This window comes from Pongo abelii, chromosome 7, assembly GCF_028885655.2.
Source record: "Pongo abelii isolate AG06213 chromosome 7, NHGRI_mPonAbe1-v2.0_pri, whole genome shotgun sequence".
NCBI lineage: Eukaryota > Metazoa > Chordata > Mammalia > Primates > Hominidae > Pongo > Pongo abelii.
Window position 1 is genome coordinate 83,176,323 of NC_071992.2, and position 15,374 is coordinate 83,191,696.

Genomic DNA, 15,374 nt, shown 5'->3' on the forward strand with positions numbered 1-15,374 from the left:
TTTTGGGCAGCTGGAGAACTAGATAAAGAGATGTAAGAGCCCAGGACCTTTGGAGGCATGGCCATAAAATGCTGTCTTCCAGTGTATCTGCGCCAGATTGTAAGGGAATGAGATCCTATGAAGGGTGACTTGAATTACACAGATGGTTCTTGGATTCAATTCCACCTAGAAGTTTTGTTGATGCTAGTAAGATTCCAGCCTACAGGTCCCCAGTTCCTGAGGGCAAAAGCATTGTAGAAGGCAGGGCCTAAGACCTTGTGTATGAATTAGAAGAAAGACACGAAATTGCAGGATATTTAGTTGTCAAAAATTAGTTGTCCGATGGAACCTCTTGACACAAATTCGCAGGCTTGATTTTCTTTAAAGTAAGATGAAGACATTTATTAGACTTTGTATTATTCAACTGGGGCTTTCCCCCTCTTTACTTTCTCTTGAATATATATAAGCAGCATGTAGCAGGAATTTGGGTGTACCTGGTCGCTACAAAGTCACTTAAAGAATTTTCAGCCTGCAACTGGATACCATACCCTAGTTTCCTGCAAGGACAATTTAGTTTTTTCATGGCTATATCCACTAGGTTTCTGGGGGGTCTCAGACTTGGAAATTGAATAATAGAAATTTTGAAGATGGATAGGATCTTGGTGATCAATTAATGTAGCCCAATAGCATTTCAGATGATCGAAATGAGGCCAGGTTTAAGAACTAACTTGTCCATGTTTACCAAGCTGACTAGGACAGAGCTGGAGCTAGAGTTAAGTTTGCTGGGCTTCCATGTGCATGCTTTGTGACATAGAGAAGGACCAAGTGGAGAGCAGTGAAGGAACAAGGCATCAGTGTATGGAGGTTGGGTTGGTTGCACCCAGAAATGATCTGGGTGCTGCATGAACTTTCTCCCTTTGTTGTTTCCTTGGTCATTTCCAGCATAGCATCTTTATTTCTTTTTGATGAGCCCAGGTTTTAAGTCTGCTATATTTTCTACTTTACACATGAAGCCCTGATGCAGATGGATCTCAGCAGAGCTGATTAATGCCCTATGCTAAGTACTCCCCATACTTGGCCCCTGGATAAGTTAAATGACGGATAAACAGATACTATCTGGCTCGTCTGTCATTGCCAAAAGAAAAAACAAGCACTTATACCATATTTAGTTATAAATAATAAAATGGATGAATTTATATATATATATATATATATTTTTAAGCATGCTTAGAACTTTTTCCTTTTTTCAAATTGAGATGGGGTGGTGGTGAGGAGTCTCATTATCTTGCCCAAGCTGGACTTGAACCCATGATTCTCTCAACTCAGCCTCAGTAGCTGGGACTACAGGCATGCAACACTGGGCCTGGCACTTAGAACTTGTGATGGAAAATGGAATGGAAAAGTTTTCTTCCATTTGAATTATACAAATACTGAGTATTTTTCTATACTCTATGTATAATAAAATACTTTTCTAAGGAAGAAGCTCTGTAAGGTGACTAATTGCATTGATATAGCTCAAAACTTGCAGAAAACATAATTGCACTTGGGATGAGACTAAAGTTTTCAGCCAACATGTAAACATCTCAAATATTTTGATAAATAATATTATTGTAATTTTTTTCATAAGACTTAATGACTTGGTTTATATCATAGTTATATTTTAGTATAGAAAGAAATTTAAATGATGGTATGATGTGCAAAAGTGCAAAAATTTGTATATATATTTATTTAAGTCTGTCCATGTTATTAATTAATTCCTATATTCAAGGCAGATGTTGACCTTTGCATTTGTGGCCAAATTTCCATTCAACCATTCTTCAGATTTCAACTCTCAGTGAATCTAAGTTATTCTTTGAAGATTCTTTCTGGGACTACTAGTTTGATCATGATGCTATAAAGAAAATTCAGCTTAAAGGCAATAGTAGGAAAGCTATTGAACTTCCTAGAATTAATTTTCATGGTAATTTTTATAGTGCATGCCTGGAAAGCCATTCAGAAAGTAGTACCAGATCATTAGTATTCTCTCTTATGCACTAGTTTATTTCTGTGGTTGGACAGAGGGCAAGAATGTTGACCTTTAGAAAATGTGGTCTGTAGTTCAGTGTTGGGCATACCATAGATTTCAATATATTCGTCAAATTCGAATTGGATAAGATGAAAAATTTTTATTCTTAAGGTGTTCTTTAAAAGTAAGTCAATTAAAAAAAATTAGCTCTCCCTTTAGATATAAATATTTGAAACTGTTCTAATATGTTGAATACATTATTTTTATAAAATTAAATTGTGCTTATTAAAGAAGCTTTGGACATTGCAGAAAAATAGAAAGGCAAAAAACAGTAGATAATAATGTCATGCAAAGACAAACACATAAGACTATATACAAAATATTTCCTGCAATTTTCCTTTTAATGCATAGATTTAAAAATGCTTGAAAATGTGAACTTTATAATTTTGTATCCTTTTTCACTTAAATCAAGTACCTGTATTATCTCAATGATCGTCATCTTTATCTTCATGCCTTATCACCAAAAATAGCATTTATTGTTGCATACCAGTCGACTGACTAGATAAACCAGTTGCTTTCACAACTGTAGTATTGTTGCATAAGCTGGATTGAATATGTTCTTAATTAAAAAGTAACAATGGCTTAACAATGTTGAAAAGAATATAAGAGTGTAATAGTTTTTTTTTCTAATACATTTTCAATGTTATTAATTTAAGGGAGTATATTTGGGAGTTCAGAAAGGTCAAGGGATGAACTACTTTTTAGATTTTTAAAAGGAAAAGTCAATTAGAATCTTTTTCTTTTTTTTGCAAAAAATAATATCATATGCTATTTGGGATGCTGGAAATTTTTCTTCTATCATTTGATAAAAATCAAAGGTTTATTCAAAAAATTTTTCTCAATGTTAAATATTTATGAACAAATTATAAGTTTTAAAGTTTCCCTTAGAAATTTATGCATCTACAGTGTTGATCTCTAGGACAAGGATTGAATACATTATTTAGACATCAGTTTCTTGATGTTTTCAATAATATAGTCTGGCAATTTCTTCTGTTTCTTAGCCTGTTTATAATACTTGGATATTTTCCATCTTATTGAAATGCAAATTTATTGAAAGAATACTGGCACATCCACTGAGATTTACAGTGTATCGGTTTTGGAAAAATCCCATTTCATTATATGAAACTGTACTGAAATAAGAGCAAGGAGTTTGCAAACTGTATAGCTTCAAGTAATTAGTGACTTGTTCAGGTCTGTCCCTTAGATTTTTCTGTTTTTGGAAGAAATCAGTGACTAAAGACTGTTGAATTTGGATATTCCACATTTAAAGAATGGCAATTTAAAATCTATTCTTCCTATAAAATTAACATTTTAGATCCATTGATACTTGGAAATTCCTGCATTTGCCATTTAATAAATTATTTTTCCATTTAAATTTTTTAAACAAAATTCTGACTAAGCACAAAGCAATGTTGGACTTTTTAATGACTTTAGTGAGGGTGTTCTTTAGGGATAAGTTTAATTTTTATTTTGATGTATGAAGATATTGAACAATGTGCTATGATTAAAATTGTGAAGCTATTATATGTCACTATCTTTTGAAAAAAATGAGAAGCAATTGCTTATTTTGTATAATATTTGGTAATTTTGATGCTATTATGAAGTATGTATACTACATTTTGAGGCCTGTTGTATGTATATTCAATTGTATATGTGTGTTTATGTATGTGTATATGTATATGTTTACAATTACTTATGATTTTTAAAATTGGTGTGATAGAAATTAACTAGCATATAAACTTTAAAAAGGAACATCATTTCTTCATTTAAAATTATTTGACACAAGCTGTTCTTTTAAAATATTAGTGCAGCAATTAAGCTGTTATTTGAGACAGTGGAGGTATTAGTCCATTCTTGCACTGCTATCACTACCTGAGACTTGGTAATTTATAAAGAAAAGAGGTTTAATTGGATGACGGTTCTGTGGGCTGTTTAGTTCATGTGGCTGGGGAGGCCCCAGGATACTTAAAATCATGGTGGAAGGTGAAGGGGAAGCTGGCATGTCTTCCTGGCCAGAGCATGAGAGAGGGGTGGGGGAGGTTCTATACACTTTTAAACAACCAGATCTCATGATAAGTCACTCACTGTCATGAGAACAGCACCAAAGGGGAAATTCTTCCCCGTTATCCAATCTCCTCCCACCAGGCTCCACCTCCAACTTTGGGGATTACAATTTGACATGAGATTTGCACAGGAACACAGACCCAAACCGTATTAGTAGATTTTACAGTCAGCTGATGATCTTGGTTTCTGTACATTGAAACAATAGCCACGTGTGATCAATCACATGCTCACTTATCTGATTCTGAGTTGAATTATGTGCTTTCCAAAAGAAATTTGTATGCACAGGCTCAATTGGTTAGGCCAGGCTTCATGGAGGAGATGGGTCCACTTTCAAGAGGAGTAAGAATCTGTGAGGCAGAGAGGAGAGTGGGGTAGCTTGATGAGAAACTCAGCCTGGGGAATATATAAGTATTCACAGGACAGCCAGGAAAGCAGCAGACAAGAAAAACATGGTGGGACATTAGAACATAATGGAAAATAGAACGAGTTAGAGTTGAGTTATTTTGGGAAGAATCTTTAAAGCAAAGTCTACATGTAGTTTTGACTTGATTCAGTGGTGAGACACCCAATGGGTGGCTTTTGAGCTAAGAAGTGGCCTGATGAAAAATATTTGAGGGAGGGCCAGCAGGTGTGAAGAGGCCAGTGACCAGACTCAATCCAGGAAAGAAAGGAAGGAAAACCCCCTGTTATAGAGATGACTGGCTCCGGGGTACACCTGTGCGGTGGCAGGAGCATGACCTGGATGATTTTGGCACATGAACTTGTGTTCCCTGTGCTCTGTGGGAGGGCTACACTGTGTTCATTTTAGAGTAAGTCCAGTGTTTATGACTGTAGGCTGCATTTGGCTACTGTGGTTTTCTTTATCCAGAGTAATGGTTAAAGGTATAATAACATGAGTGGCCACGTGGGATCTCTTAAGCTGCAGGTGCAAGGTTCACTTAGCTAATCATGGCCTGACTTGAACAGAGAGAAGACAGCCTGAAAAAAAGCTTGGGCTTGTATGTGATTCTGGTCTTGTTAGGTCACAAGTGATTAGGGTTGGGGGAAGAGTTCTAAATGTGTAGAATTTGAGAATTTCTGAATTTTTTCCCACCAGTTTATCATAATTTCTCAGTTGGTTATTTTTATAGATTTTAAGGAGGGATTGCAATGTAAGTATGAAGTAATATTCTTATTTTCCTACTAATGCCCATGAATACTTATCTGACATGAATTATGAAGTTCTTTTACTTTGTGTAGGATGGGAACATGAATTAAACACATAAAGGTAATAAAAGTACAAAAAATCTTTTTAAAAATTGCTTGTAATTTTTAGGGAGGGAAGTACCGGCCAGTTTAAATCTCTATAGTATCAGAAGTCATTTTTGATTATTCATGGATTATGGCACCTATATAAAATACAGACTAATGTCTAATGTCATTCTATTTTGACTCAAAAGTAATCTGGAAGCTTTAAAGACTCCACAACTGAACAGTTGATAATGGATAATCCATTTGATAATGGATTTGTGGTATTATTAGTCTGACCTCATATAAAGTGTAGTGATTTTGGAGCTAATGAAAAAGACTATGGGAACCAGATTTTGGGAGAATGAGTGCCAAGCACATCTGTTTCTACTCAAAAACTTAATAAAATAGATCAGAGAAAAAAAAGAACAAAACAAGCAAAGTGCCATAAAGTCATTTTCAAAACCACCTTTAACTTTCTTATGGCTTACCTCCTCAACACTGGCCTTTGCTGCTGAATGACTTTCAGGAGAGACACATGAAAAGGGTCACTGTAATTGGTGCAGGTGCTGACTCAGGCGTCTGTCATAGGTTTTTCCATCTCGGGATCTTTGCTTTGCAGGGACTGTCATGCCAGTAAAGGCCGTTTGCAAGTTATGTCACTATTCTCTACCTGCTGTTAGGCAGAGAGCTACTGTATAGGGTTTGCTGTTGACATTTTCAAACCCAGCATGACAGTTTACCTAAAATTATAGTGAGGTATCAAAAAAGACAATTAAATGTCAATTTATCTTCAAAATTTTTTTATAAGTTTCTATTTATGTGACTTAAATTGAATGAAGTGGCTTTAAAGAGTGTATGTCTTGACCACGTACGATGATAATGCTTTGGCGTTTGTATGTTTCCATTTATTGCAGTTTTTGGTAATTACACTCTTAGTGTGTTTCATTGGTCGATCCTTAGTGTGCAGTTCATTAAATAATAGAAAATTGTTCCATGGGACATAGACTGTCTCTGAAACCTAGAATGCTATTTCAAAGAAATATTAGAAAGATAAAATAAATAAGACATCTTGAATGTTTGAGAAGAAAATACCTTGCATGTTATTCTTTTATTGCTTTAGAAACTTTGACAATTTTTGAGCATAGAGCATATAAGTGTTAATTAGTTTGTAGTGTTTAGTTTCATGTAATGTATTCATGTAATGTATTAACACTCTGAGCTAGAAATGTCCATTATTGAGCAGTGACTGCATCCAATATAAAAGCATTCTTAAAGTTTTAAATGTTTATGTTTTTCAATATACATATGTAAAGCAAGGATATGTTGAACAATTCAGTGGTTTTGGAACTTTTGTGTATTGAATGATAGTGTTGATATAATAATATTGTGTATTACATTTTGTTCATTTGCCTTTACCCATTAATTTACAGCTGATTTCCATAGCAGTGGACACATTGTTGTTAATGGATGGAAGATACATAACACAGCAAAAAATAAATGGTTTGTTTGTATGGCAAAAACACCTGAAGAGAAGCATGAATGGTTTGAAGCTATTTTGAAAGAAAGAGAACGGCGGAAAGGTGGGTGTATGAATGGGGCACTGTTACACTTTGTGAAAATTCTGACTTAGCATAGGAGCAGATAATGGGAAAACATGAGAAAATGGAAAGGTATATTATAGTCGCTTGATTTATTAGGTTGGTGCAAAAGTTATTGCGGTTTTGACATTGAAAGCAATTACTTCTCCACCAACCTAATACTATGTGACGTGAGCCTCATACTAAAAGACTTATTAGATACTTACAAAATTGTTATGTAATACTTATATAGTTAGCAAAATAATTATGTTATGGCTGGTAGTGTCTTTTAAATAATTTTTTTAAATAGAAAATTTGTTCAATTTTCTTTGCATTTTGTTCTTGCTATTTCTAAAGCAGCATTACCAAATTTTTCTTTAAGTGACAAGCTTCAATAACATGCTGCAGTGTTGTAAAGCCTCCAATTGTTCTCTGTATACTTAGCAGAACACTAAAATTTCTTAGACCCAATATGTTAGCTTCCTAATTATAGATTAAAGCACTTTGGATTTATACAAACTTTTAAAAATTGTTAGGTCTTTGAATATAGTATAATGTAACCCAGTTAGTTGCTTGTTCATATGAGGAGGCCTAGTTCGAATTTGTTTTATGCTTTTAGAAAAATTTGCAAAAGGAATTTGGCCTGGCTATATTCACTTGTGTGAAGTTTATCTGCAAAAAGGCGTATTTCTATAATTCAGCTCAGAAATAGAAATGCTTGTATTTCTAATTAACAATTGATTTCTTAATTAAGAAGCGTGACATTGTTGATTACTTCTGGAGACCCAAGAATAAAACACCTCATTGGTAATGAAATTTCAGAACACAAAGAACTCTTTCTTCCATCTTCAGATGTTTTCCCCTGAAGAATATGCAACGTTGCTACCTTGATTGAAATATTCATGGTACATACTTGTAGAATTTCCAAAGCATTTTCAAATACTCCTTTGGTTGATCTTGGATGAAGAAACAGATAGAAAATTTTAAAACAAAGTTTATGAATATATGACTAAGTTTTGTTGAATGTAGCAGTCAATTCAAATAGCAAACAAATAGTTAAGAGGTGAATCAAGCTTTCAATCAAGTTGAACCTTTTTTTTTAAGCACCCAAGACAAAAAAAAAAAAAAAACAAAATAAAAACTCCCAAACAAAGAAAAAGCACATTCTCTAAAACTGCTTATGATCTTTATCTTTATATTTATCTTTATTAGACTCCATTCTTAAGGGATTATTTATGAATAAAGACAAATGATAATGGCTCCAGCATTGTAAAAAATAAAGGTCTGGTAGGAAATTTTGCAGCTAGACGACTAAAAATAATACAATATTTCTCCTTCTTCTGCAACAGTTCATCATCAGTCCTGATTAAGTGCCAGTGTTCGTAGGATTTTAGCTTGGCACTGTTTTTCTCTAACTAGATTCCTTGCCTGGGTTATCTATTCCATCAGATTAACTCCCACTCCTACACTGCCGATTTGTTCAACTTTATGTCCAGCCTTGCCCTCTCCCCTGAGCATGCTCATGTTTTCACCTGAGTCCTGGACTCCCACCTGAATGTCCACACTAGGCATACTCAGTGCCCACCGGACTCCTAGTTACTTGGATGCCTTTGCCCAATACGCCTCCCTGCTTCTATTCAGTCACTCTCATCAGAAGCCCAGAAGGCACTGAGTTCTTCTCTTTCTTCCATGTCCACATTTAACCAATATCTTATCAATGGTGCCTCCTATTTCTCAACTTCATCCTCTTTGCCCTATGGCCCTACCCTTATTTGCAGTGAGTTGAACTTGCTCGAACTTTTGAGGTTTCTCCTAACAGTGTCACTCTTTTAAAATCTTTCCCTCTTCAGTTTGTTCCCCCACACTGTCCTCTGAGCTTTGTTTCCAAAGCAACACAATTTTCTTTCCTGCACTACCCTTTCTCCTCCCACTAGGTAAAACACTTAGCTGCATGCCCAATACCTAAGGAATGAAATAAATTGAAACTGCAGGTTGAGCAAGGATCTTGGCTATCCTACCAGCTCATCTCCTATCTTTTCTCTTAAAACCCATGGCTCCGGGCCTCCAAGTTGCTTCAAATGAGTTAGCTCTGCTTTCTCTAGAAATCCCCATTCACACCTGTGCATTCAAGACAGGTCCCTTGTGTGAAACCTTTCTTAACATTTCTCAGGGAGAGGTGAGGTAGGCTGAGTATGCCTCTATTATATCGCATTATTTTTTTCTACCAGAACTGTCTCTAGGGCTACTCTGTCCAGTTCTGCTGATCTAACCCTGAGCAAGGGTGCCTGGTTCAGGGCTCAATGGAAGCTGAGACTCAGCTGCTCTTCGTACTCCCCTGGCTAAAGCTTTATGCCTTTGGGGGCACAATTTGCACAAAGGTGACATATACCCTGGGGATCTTGCCTTGCAGGTCTCCCTAGCCCCTGAGCTTCTTGAACACCAGGGCACTATTATACAGAGCTCTGTATCCACAACCCCCAGCACATGGTAGACCTGCAACAAATGCTTGCTTAATGAAGCTATAACTGAATGAATGAATGAAGAGAATTTTCAGTTACCTCTCCTTTCTCCCATTTTTGATAGGTTTAAAATTAGGAATGGAGCAAGATACCTGGGTCATGATCTCTGAACAGGGTGAGAAACTTTATAAAATGATGTGCAGACAAGGAAATCTGATCAAAGACAGAAAAAGAAAACTGACTACGTTCCCTAAATGCTTTCTTGGAAGGTAGGGTTGGGAGTTTGGGTGCATGACTTTCTTTTACATTCTCATTATCTCACCCGTTAACTTTCCTTCAATTAGTTTTCCTTTAAAAATGTTCCCTTAGGCACTTTTGAAAACTTCTTTACAGTTGCCATTTCCTGGGCTGTAGCAGGATGAAGGAATGGACAGAGAGCCAGGATCATGACCAGGAAACTTAAGGCATCCGTCCATTCATTCCTGACTTCTGAGATTTCTGATATGTCATGATCCCGGGGGAAAGGGAGGTTGGGGCCCGGGAGGGAGTGGCAGGCAGGTAGGTTTGCCTGCAGGGTACAGGATGACTGGTTGGGCACAGACATGTATACACATGGGCCGGAAAGTCAGAATCAGAAAGACAGGGAAGATAAGAAACAGTCTGAACTACCAGTTAATTTAGAATTTAGGCAGCTGGGCTCAGGATGAAGGGTGTAGGTGAAGAGTCTGAAAATGTGGGTCATGTGAAGAGACAGGCAGCGAGCAATAGGCGGAGAGGTCACTTTGGTTTTTGGAGTAGAACAGAGTGACTGAGTGTTGTTTGGTTCCTTTGGACAACATTAAGTGGGATTCCCTGGCTGGTTTAATTAGTGCAGGGCCAGAAGGAAGGTTAGCTGCCTTCAGGTAGCTCTTTTTAGGCCAGACTCTGCTGGCTTCTTCCTATACATTATTTCTAATGCTGGAATACGTACTTAGGTAGGAGTTAAATACCATTATACTTTTTTAAAGATACAGAAACTGTGGATCAGGGAGCTTAACAATTTCATATGGTTGGTGAATACCAATGCCCAAGTTTATAAAGTAGACTGGAGTCATAGTTTACAGTCTAGACTGCAGTCAAACTTATCTATTCACTTCTTAGTAGTACCACCAATTTGTTGTGTGATTTGGGATAGTTAAGTTTCCATTTGCTCTGAAAACATGGAGATGATGGTAGAGTTTACCTACAGTGCTCACTGGGATGCCTTTTTAACCAGCGATGGGAACACACAACATAATCATAGGCTACCTCTTCCTCCCTCATATGGTTTGGCTGTGTCCCCACCCAAATCTCATCTTGAGTTATAATCCAAATTGTAATCCCCACGTGTCAGGGGAGGCAACTAGTGGGAAGTAATGGGATCATGGGGTGGCTTCCACCATGCTGTTCTCATGATGGTGAGTGAGTTCTCATGACATCTGATGGTTTTATAAGGGGCTCTGCCTCCTTCACTCGCCTTCTCTCACCTGCTGCCATGTAAGGTGTGCCTGCATCCCCTTCTGCCATGATTGTAAGTCTCCTGGAGCTTTCCTAGCCATGCAGAACTGTGAATTAATTAAACTTCTTTTCTTTATAAATTACTCAGTCTTGGGTACTTATTTATAGTAGTGTGAGAATGGACTAATACACCCAGTCTCAGGGAAGTTCTTTACAGCAGTATGAACAAGGGCTAATGTGCTCCCCAACCCCCAACTCAGAAATCTATAGGCCAGGAAACCCTCTGTCTGCAGAGCAGCATCTGGCTTTCTTCTTCACTAAGAGTGATCCTCCCACCAAGCTACCCATCTGCCAGTGAGCTATACTGTTGCTTGTAGGTACCTCTTAGGTGGTAGTAGCTCTTGTGCAAGGGAAAGAGAAGATGTGAGTTTATCTTGGCAAAGAAGCCCTGTGCAGCAAAACGACAGTATCTCTTGTACTCACCCCATGGGCATAACTTTCAGGGTCCTCAATGGGATATGCCCATTGGCAAGAGAGTGACTTCAAGTTATGGCTTCCCAGTAGGTTTTAATAGGTATGCAAATTAGCCACCAGGGGTCATTTTTACCATTGCAATGCTGCCTAGTTTAGTAGTTGACACCCTACCTTCTTCAGGTGTCTAGGGGAGCATAGCTATTATAGAAAGTTAGCCCAGGGTCAAATTTGTTCTTATTGAAGAAGAATAGGTTTTCCTAACCCTTCACTTACACTATGTCATATGGGAATAGTGCAAGTTCCTTGTGATGCTATATGAAGCTTCTCCCAGAGCACCTGATAGGTAGGAGAGACTCAGTAAATGTTAGGTTACTGTGGCCTTTTCCATAACAGCACACTACTGCTGCTTACAGCGCAAGTTTGGGATCATTTCTGAGTGGATCCTTGTCCTTTAGCAGAGTGTTGATGGAATTTCCCCATTCCCTGAGTAGGCCCAATGATAAAGCCACTCATTGGGTTCCTTTATTCTTGACCTCTCACTCTTAAAAATATTTCCAATTTATAGCAATATTTAAATTGGCTCTTTCCCTCATTGTAATCTGACATTTTCAGGAATCTAGTGCCATCAGACTAGAGAATTATGCCTTAGTTATATAACAACCATCTCAACTCACTTGTCAACCACTGAGTTAGTAAAGCTCACTATGTGCCAGGCCCTGTGCTGAGTTCCTGACATCTGTCATCTCATTTAATCCTTTGGCTGCACTATGACATTGACATTCTTTTTTTTTTTTTTTTTTTTGAGATGGACTCTCACTCTGTCTTCCAGGCTGGAGTGCAGTGGCACAATCTTAGCTCACTGCAAACTCTGCCTCCCGGGATCAAGTGATTCTCCTGCCTCAACCTCCCGAGTAGCTGGGATTACAGGTGCATGCCACCACACCTGGCTAATTTTTTTTTATTTTTAGTAGAGACAGGGTTTCACCATATTGGCCAGGCTAGTCCCCAACTCCTGACCTCAAATGATCCACCTGCCTCCGCCTCCCAAAATGCTGGGATTATAGGCATGAGCCACTTGCCCGGCCCGACATTCCTAATATTATCTCTGTGTTAATGATGAAGAAGCTGGGGTTTAAAGAGCTAAATTCATGAGCTCACGGTCATGCAAGTAGTGGAAACAGAAACAGGATTTCAGTCCCCATTGTCTTATGGCAAAGTGAATGATATTAACTGCTACACTTTGTTTCACCTTTTCTTATATTTTTCTTTTGAATTTGTTATGCAGCAATAGAAAACGAATGGTTTTGAATGGTTCTTATTTAATAAAAGAATAAAAAAAAATTTAACAACTTTTTCTACCTTAAAGTATTTTTGTAGTCTAGACAACCCATTTTTAGAATTGTGTGTCCCTCAATTATTTAACATTAGCCATTTTTCTTGCTTTTGTTTTTGAAATTAATGAAGAAATAATTTCCTGATGCAGTCCATAGCTTTGTTTTTCTAGCCAAAAAAAGAAAACCAGTCTACAACAAATTCAATAGTTTATATAAAAGTTCAAATGTTAGACTTTTAAAACATGAGCAACATAATATTTTTTATTTGTAAAATGTCTTGTATTTAGTGTTCGCTTAATGATACCACGTGACTTTTTTTTTTTTTTTTTTACATAGCTGAGGCTCTCCTAAGTGATACAAAACATCATCCTTATTATCTATGATGCCTGGGGCTGCCCTGCAATGGTGACAGATGTAACCTATAATCCACTGTGGCATTCACAGCCGCAGCAGTGTGTGGTAGACAGTTCTGATGGATGGTTCTGTGCTGGAGTATTCCTTGTGGATGACAGATGAGATACAATAATGAATTTACCAAGTAATTTAACATTTTCAAAACAATGTAGTAAAACTTTTCTATGTCTTTTCGTGTACATTAGTTCCCTATTGCTGTATAACAAATGAACATATACTTAGCAGCTTAAAACAACACCAGCCAGAAGTCCAGGAGAGCTCAAGTGGGTTCTCTGCTTAGGGTTTCACGACCCCAAAATCAAGGTGCTGGCCAGATGGGGCTCTTATCTTGAGGCTCTGGGGAAAAGTTCACTTCCAAGCTTATTCAGGTGGTTGTCAGGAATCAGCTCCTCATTGAGGCTGCAAGAATGAAGTCCTTGTTTCCTTGCTGTCAGCCAAGGGTTGCTGTCAGCTTCTGCAGGCTGCATGTCTTGGTACCAGGTCCTCTCCATCTTCAGAGCTGGCAGTGGCACATTGAATCCTTCTAATGCTTTTAATTTCTCTGACTTCCTCTCATGCCACTAGCCTGAGAAAACTCTGCTTCAAAGGGTTCCACTCCCTGAATCAGGCCCACTGGGATAATTTACATATTTTAAAGTCTACTGACTTGGAGTTTTAATTACATATGCAAAAATCCCTTCAGAGCAATACCTAGATTAAAATTTAATTGAAAAACCAAGGGGAGGGAATCTTGGTGTGGTGGGAGGGCAGTGAGAAGATTTCTGTAGAATCCTACCTACCCCATGGTACATGTGGTTTTCTTTTGTTCTTCCTTCCTGGATCTTTAAACTCACTGGTTCTCTGTGCCTGGGAACCACAATAAAGACCGTTTAGCTTTTTATATTAAGTTATTACTACTCTATTCAGTTCTGACTTTAGCTATCTATAGGATCTGTTGCAATCCTTTAGTCCCACATTTGCCTTTATGTTAATGGTAACCTTTTAATTAAAGCTACTCTAAAATTTTCACTTTGTGTTTATTAGAGGCCTCAACAAGTTGAATAGTTTCAAACTAAGTATAGTTTAGTAATGTCTGAATGTACAGACATGGGTTTTCTAGAATAGAGTTCAACTTAAATGGCTGTAGGCCTTACATATGTGAAAAAATAATCTGTTGAAATATGTTGCAAATATTCCTTTATATTTTGAGATTCCTTTCATCATTGCTTCATGACTGGATGGTATAGAAAGACTTGCTGGGGAAAAAATTAACCATTTAGCTTTTTCACCGGCTTTCTGTTGCAGCGAATTTGTGTCATGGCTGTTGGAAATTGGAGAGATTCACAGGCCTGAGGAAGGCGTGCACTTGGGACAAGCATTATTAGAAAATGGAATCATTCACCATGGTAATTACTTTATTAATTACTTATTTAATACATTTATTTGCCATATGTGTCTTAATCCCATTCATCAGTTTAGTTTACAGTTCCCCACATTATAGGATGCTTATTGTTTTTAACAACATTTTCAATACCTAATACGTGTAGAACAGTGTCTCAGGGAGTGTGGGTTTATAGGGCTATATTTGTTAACTGTAAAATGAAGAGCTTCAATACAGGCAAGTGTTAGAAAATAGAGAAGTGGGATTGTGGAGGAAGGGATGGTTAGTTCTATAGTAATTAGAGTATTTGGGAGTGCTTCATGGAGGATGGGACATGACAGTGATGCTGGGCATTGTAGAATGAATAGAACTCTGCCAGGGACCACACAGCAGAAGGGCATTCCACCTGGAGGAAATAACAGCACTCTGGCACCTTGGCGGATGAGTTTGTGGTGGTTTCTTTGGGCACCAGCACAGAGCCTTACGTGGGTCCATGGATGAACGTACTGGCAAGGGGAGGTGTGGCAAAAAGGCAGGCAGAGCCTGGATTCCAGAAGATCTGAAGTCTCCTGCTGTGGCATGTGGGCTTATTCCGAAGGGGGCCAGGAGCTGATGAATGCTTTTAAGCAGAGCCGTGATCAGAACTCAGGTCCACAGCTATGAGATGCAGCAGCATGGAGCCTGAAGTGGAGAGGTTCAAGACTGCGAGCACCAGGCCCCTTAGGGGGCCCTGCTGCACCCAGGAGTGGTGGGACAAGGGCTTTAGCAGGTCTGCATCCATGGGCATGAAAAAACCCATGGGGAGATGTTGGCGAAGCTAAAATACCGTATTTTATAACTCTTTGGATGTGGTTGATGAAGAATGAAGAGAGAGATTATTCTGAGCCTTCTTCTCTGAATGACTGAGATAGCTAATTCAGGAGGAGGAGCAGGGTTGAAAGA

At 37.9% G+C, this 15,374-nt stretch overlaps 1 protein-coding gene across 5 annotated transcripts in view; it reads left to right on the forward strand.

Moving 5' to 3' along the window:
• PREX2 (phosphatidylinositol-3,4,5-trisphosphate dependent Rac exchange factor 2) overlaps positions 1 to 15,374 on the forward strand; it is a 308,213-nt gene that overhangs the window by 100,129 nt on the left and 192,710 nt on the right. For all 5 annotated transcript variants that reach the window (XM_054561712.2, XM_024251586.3, XM_024251587.3 and 2 more), the window contains exons 9-11: positions 6,769 to 6,918; positions 9,499 to 9,643; positions 14,357 to 14,457. In XM_054561712.2, the coding sequence (XP_054417687.1) occupies positions 6,769 to 6,918; positions 9,499 to 9,643; positions 14,357 to 14,457 (396 nt within the window). The remainder of the gene's footprint in view (positions 1 to 6,768; positions 6,919 to 9,498; positions 9,644 to 14,356; positions 14,458 to 15,374) is intronic.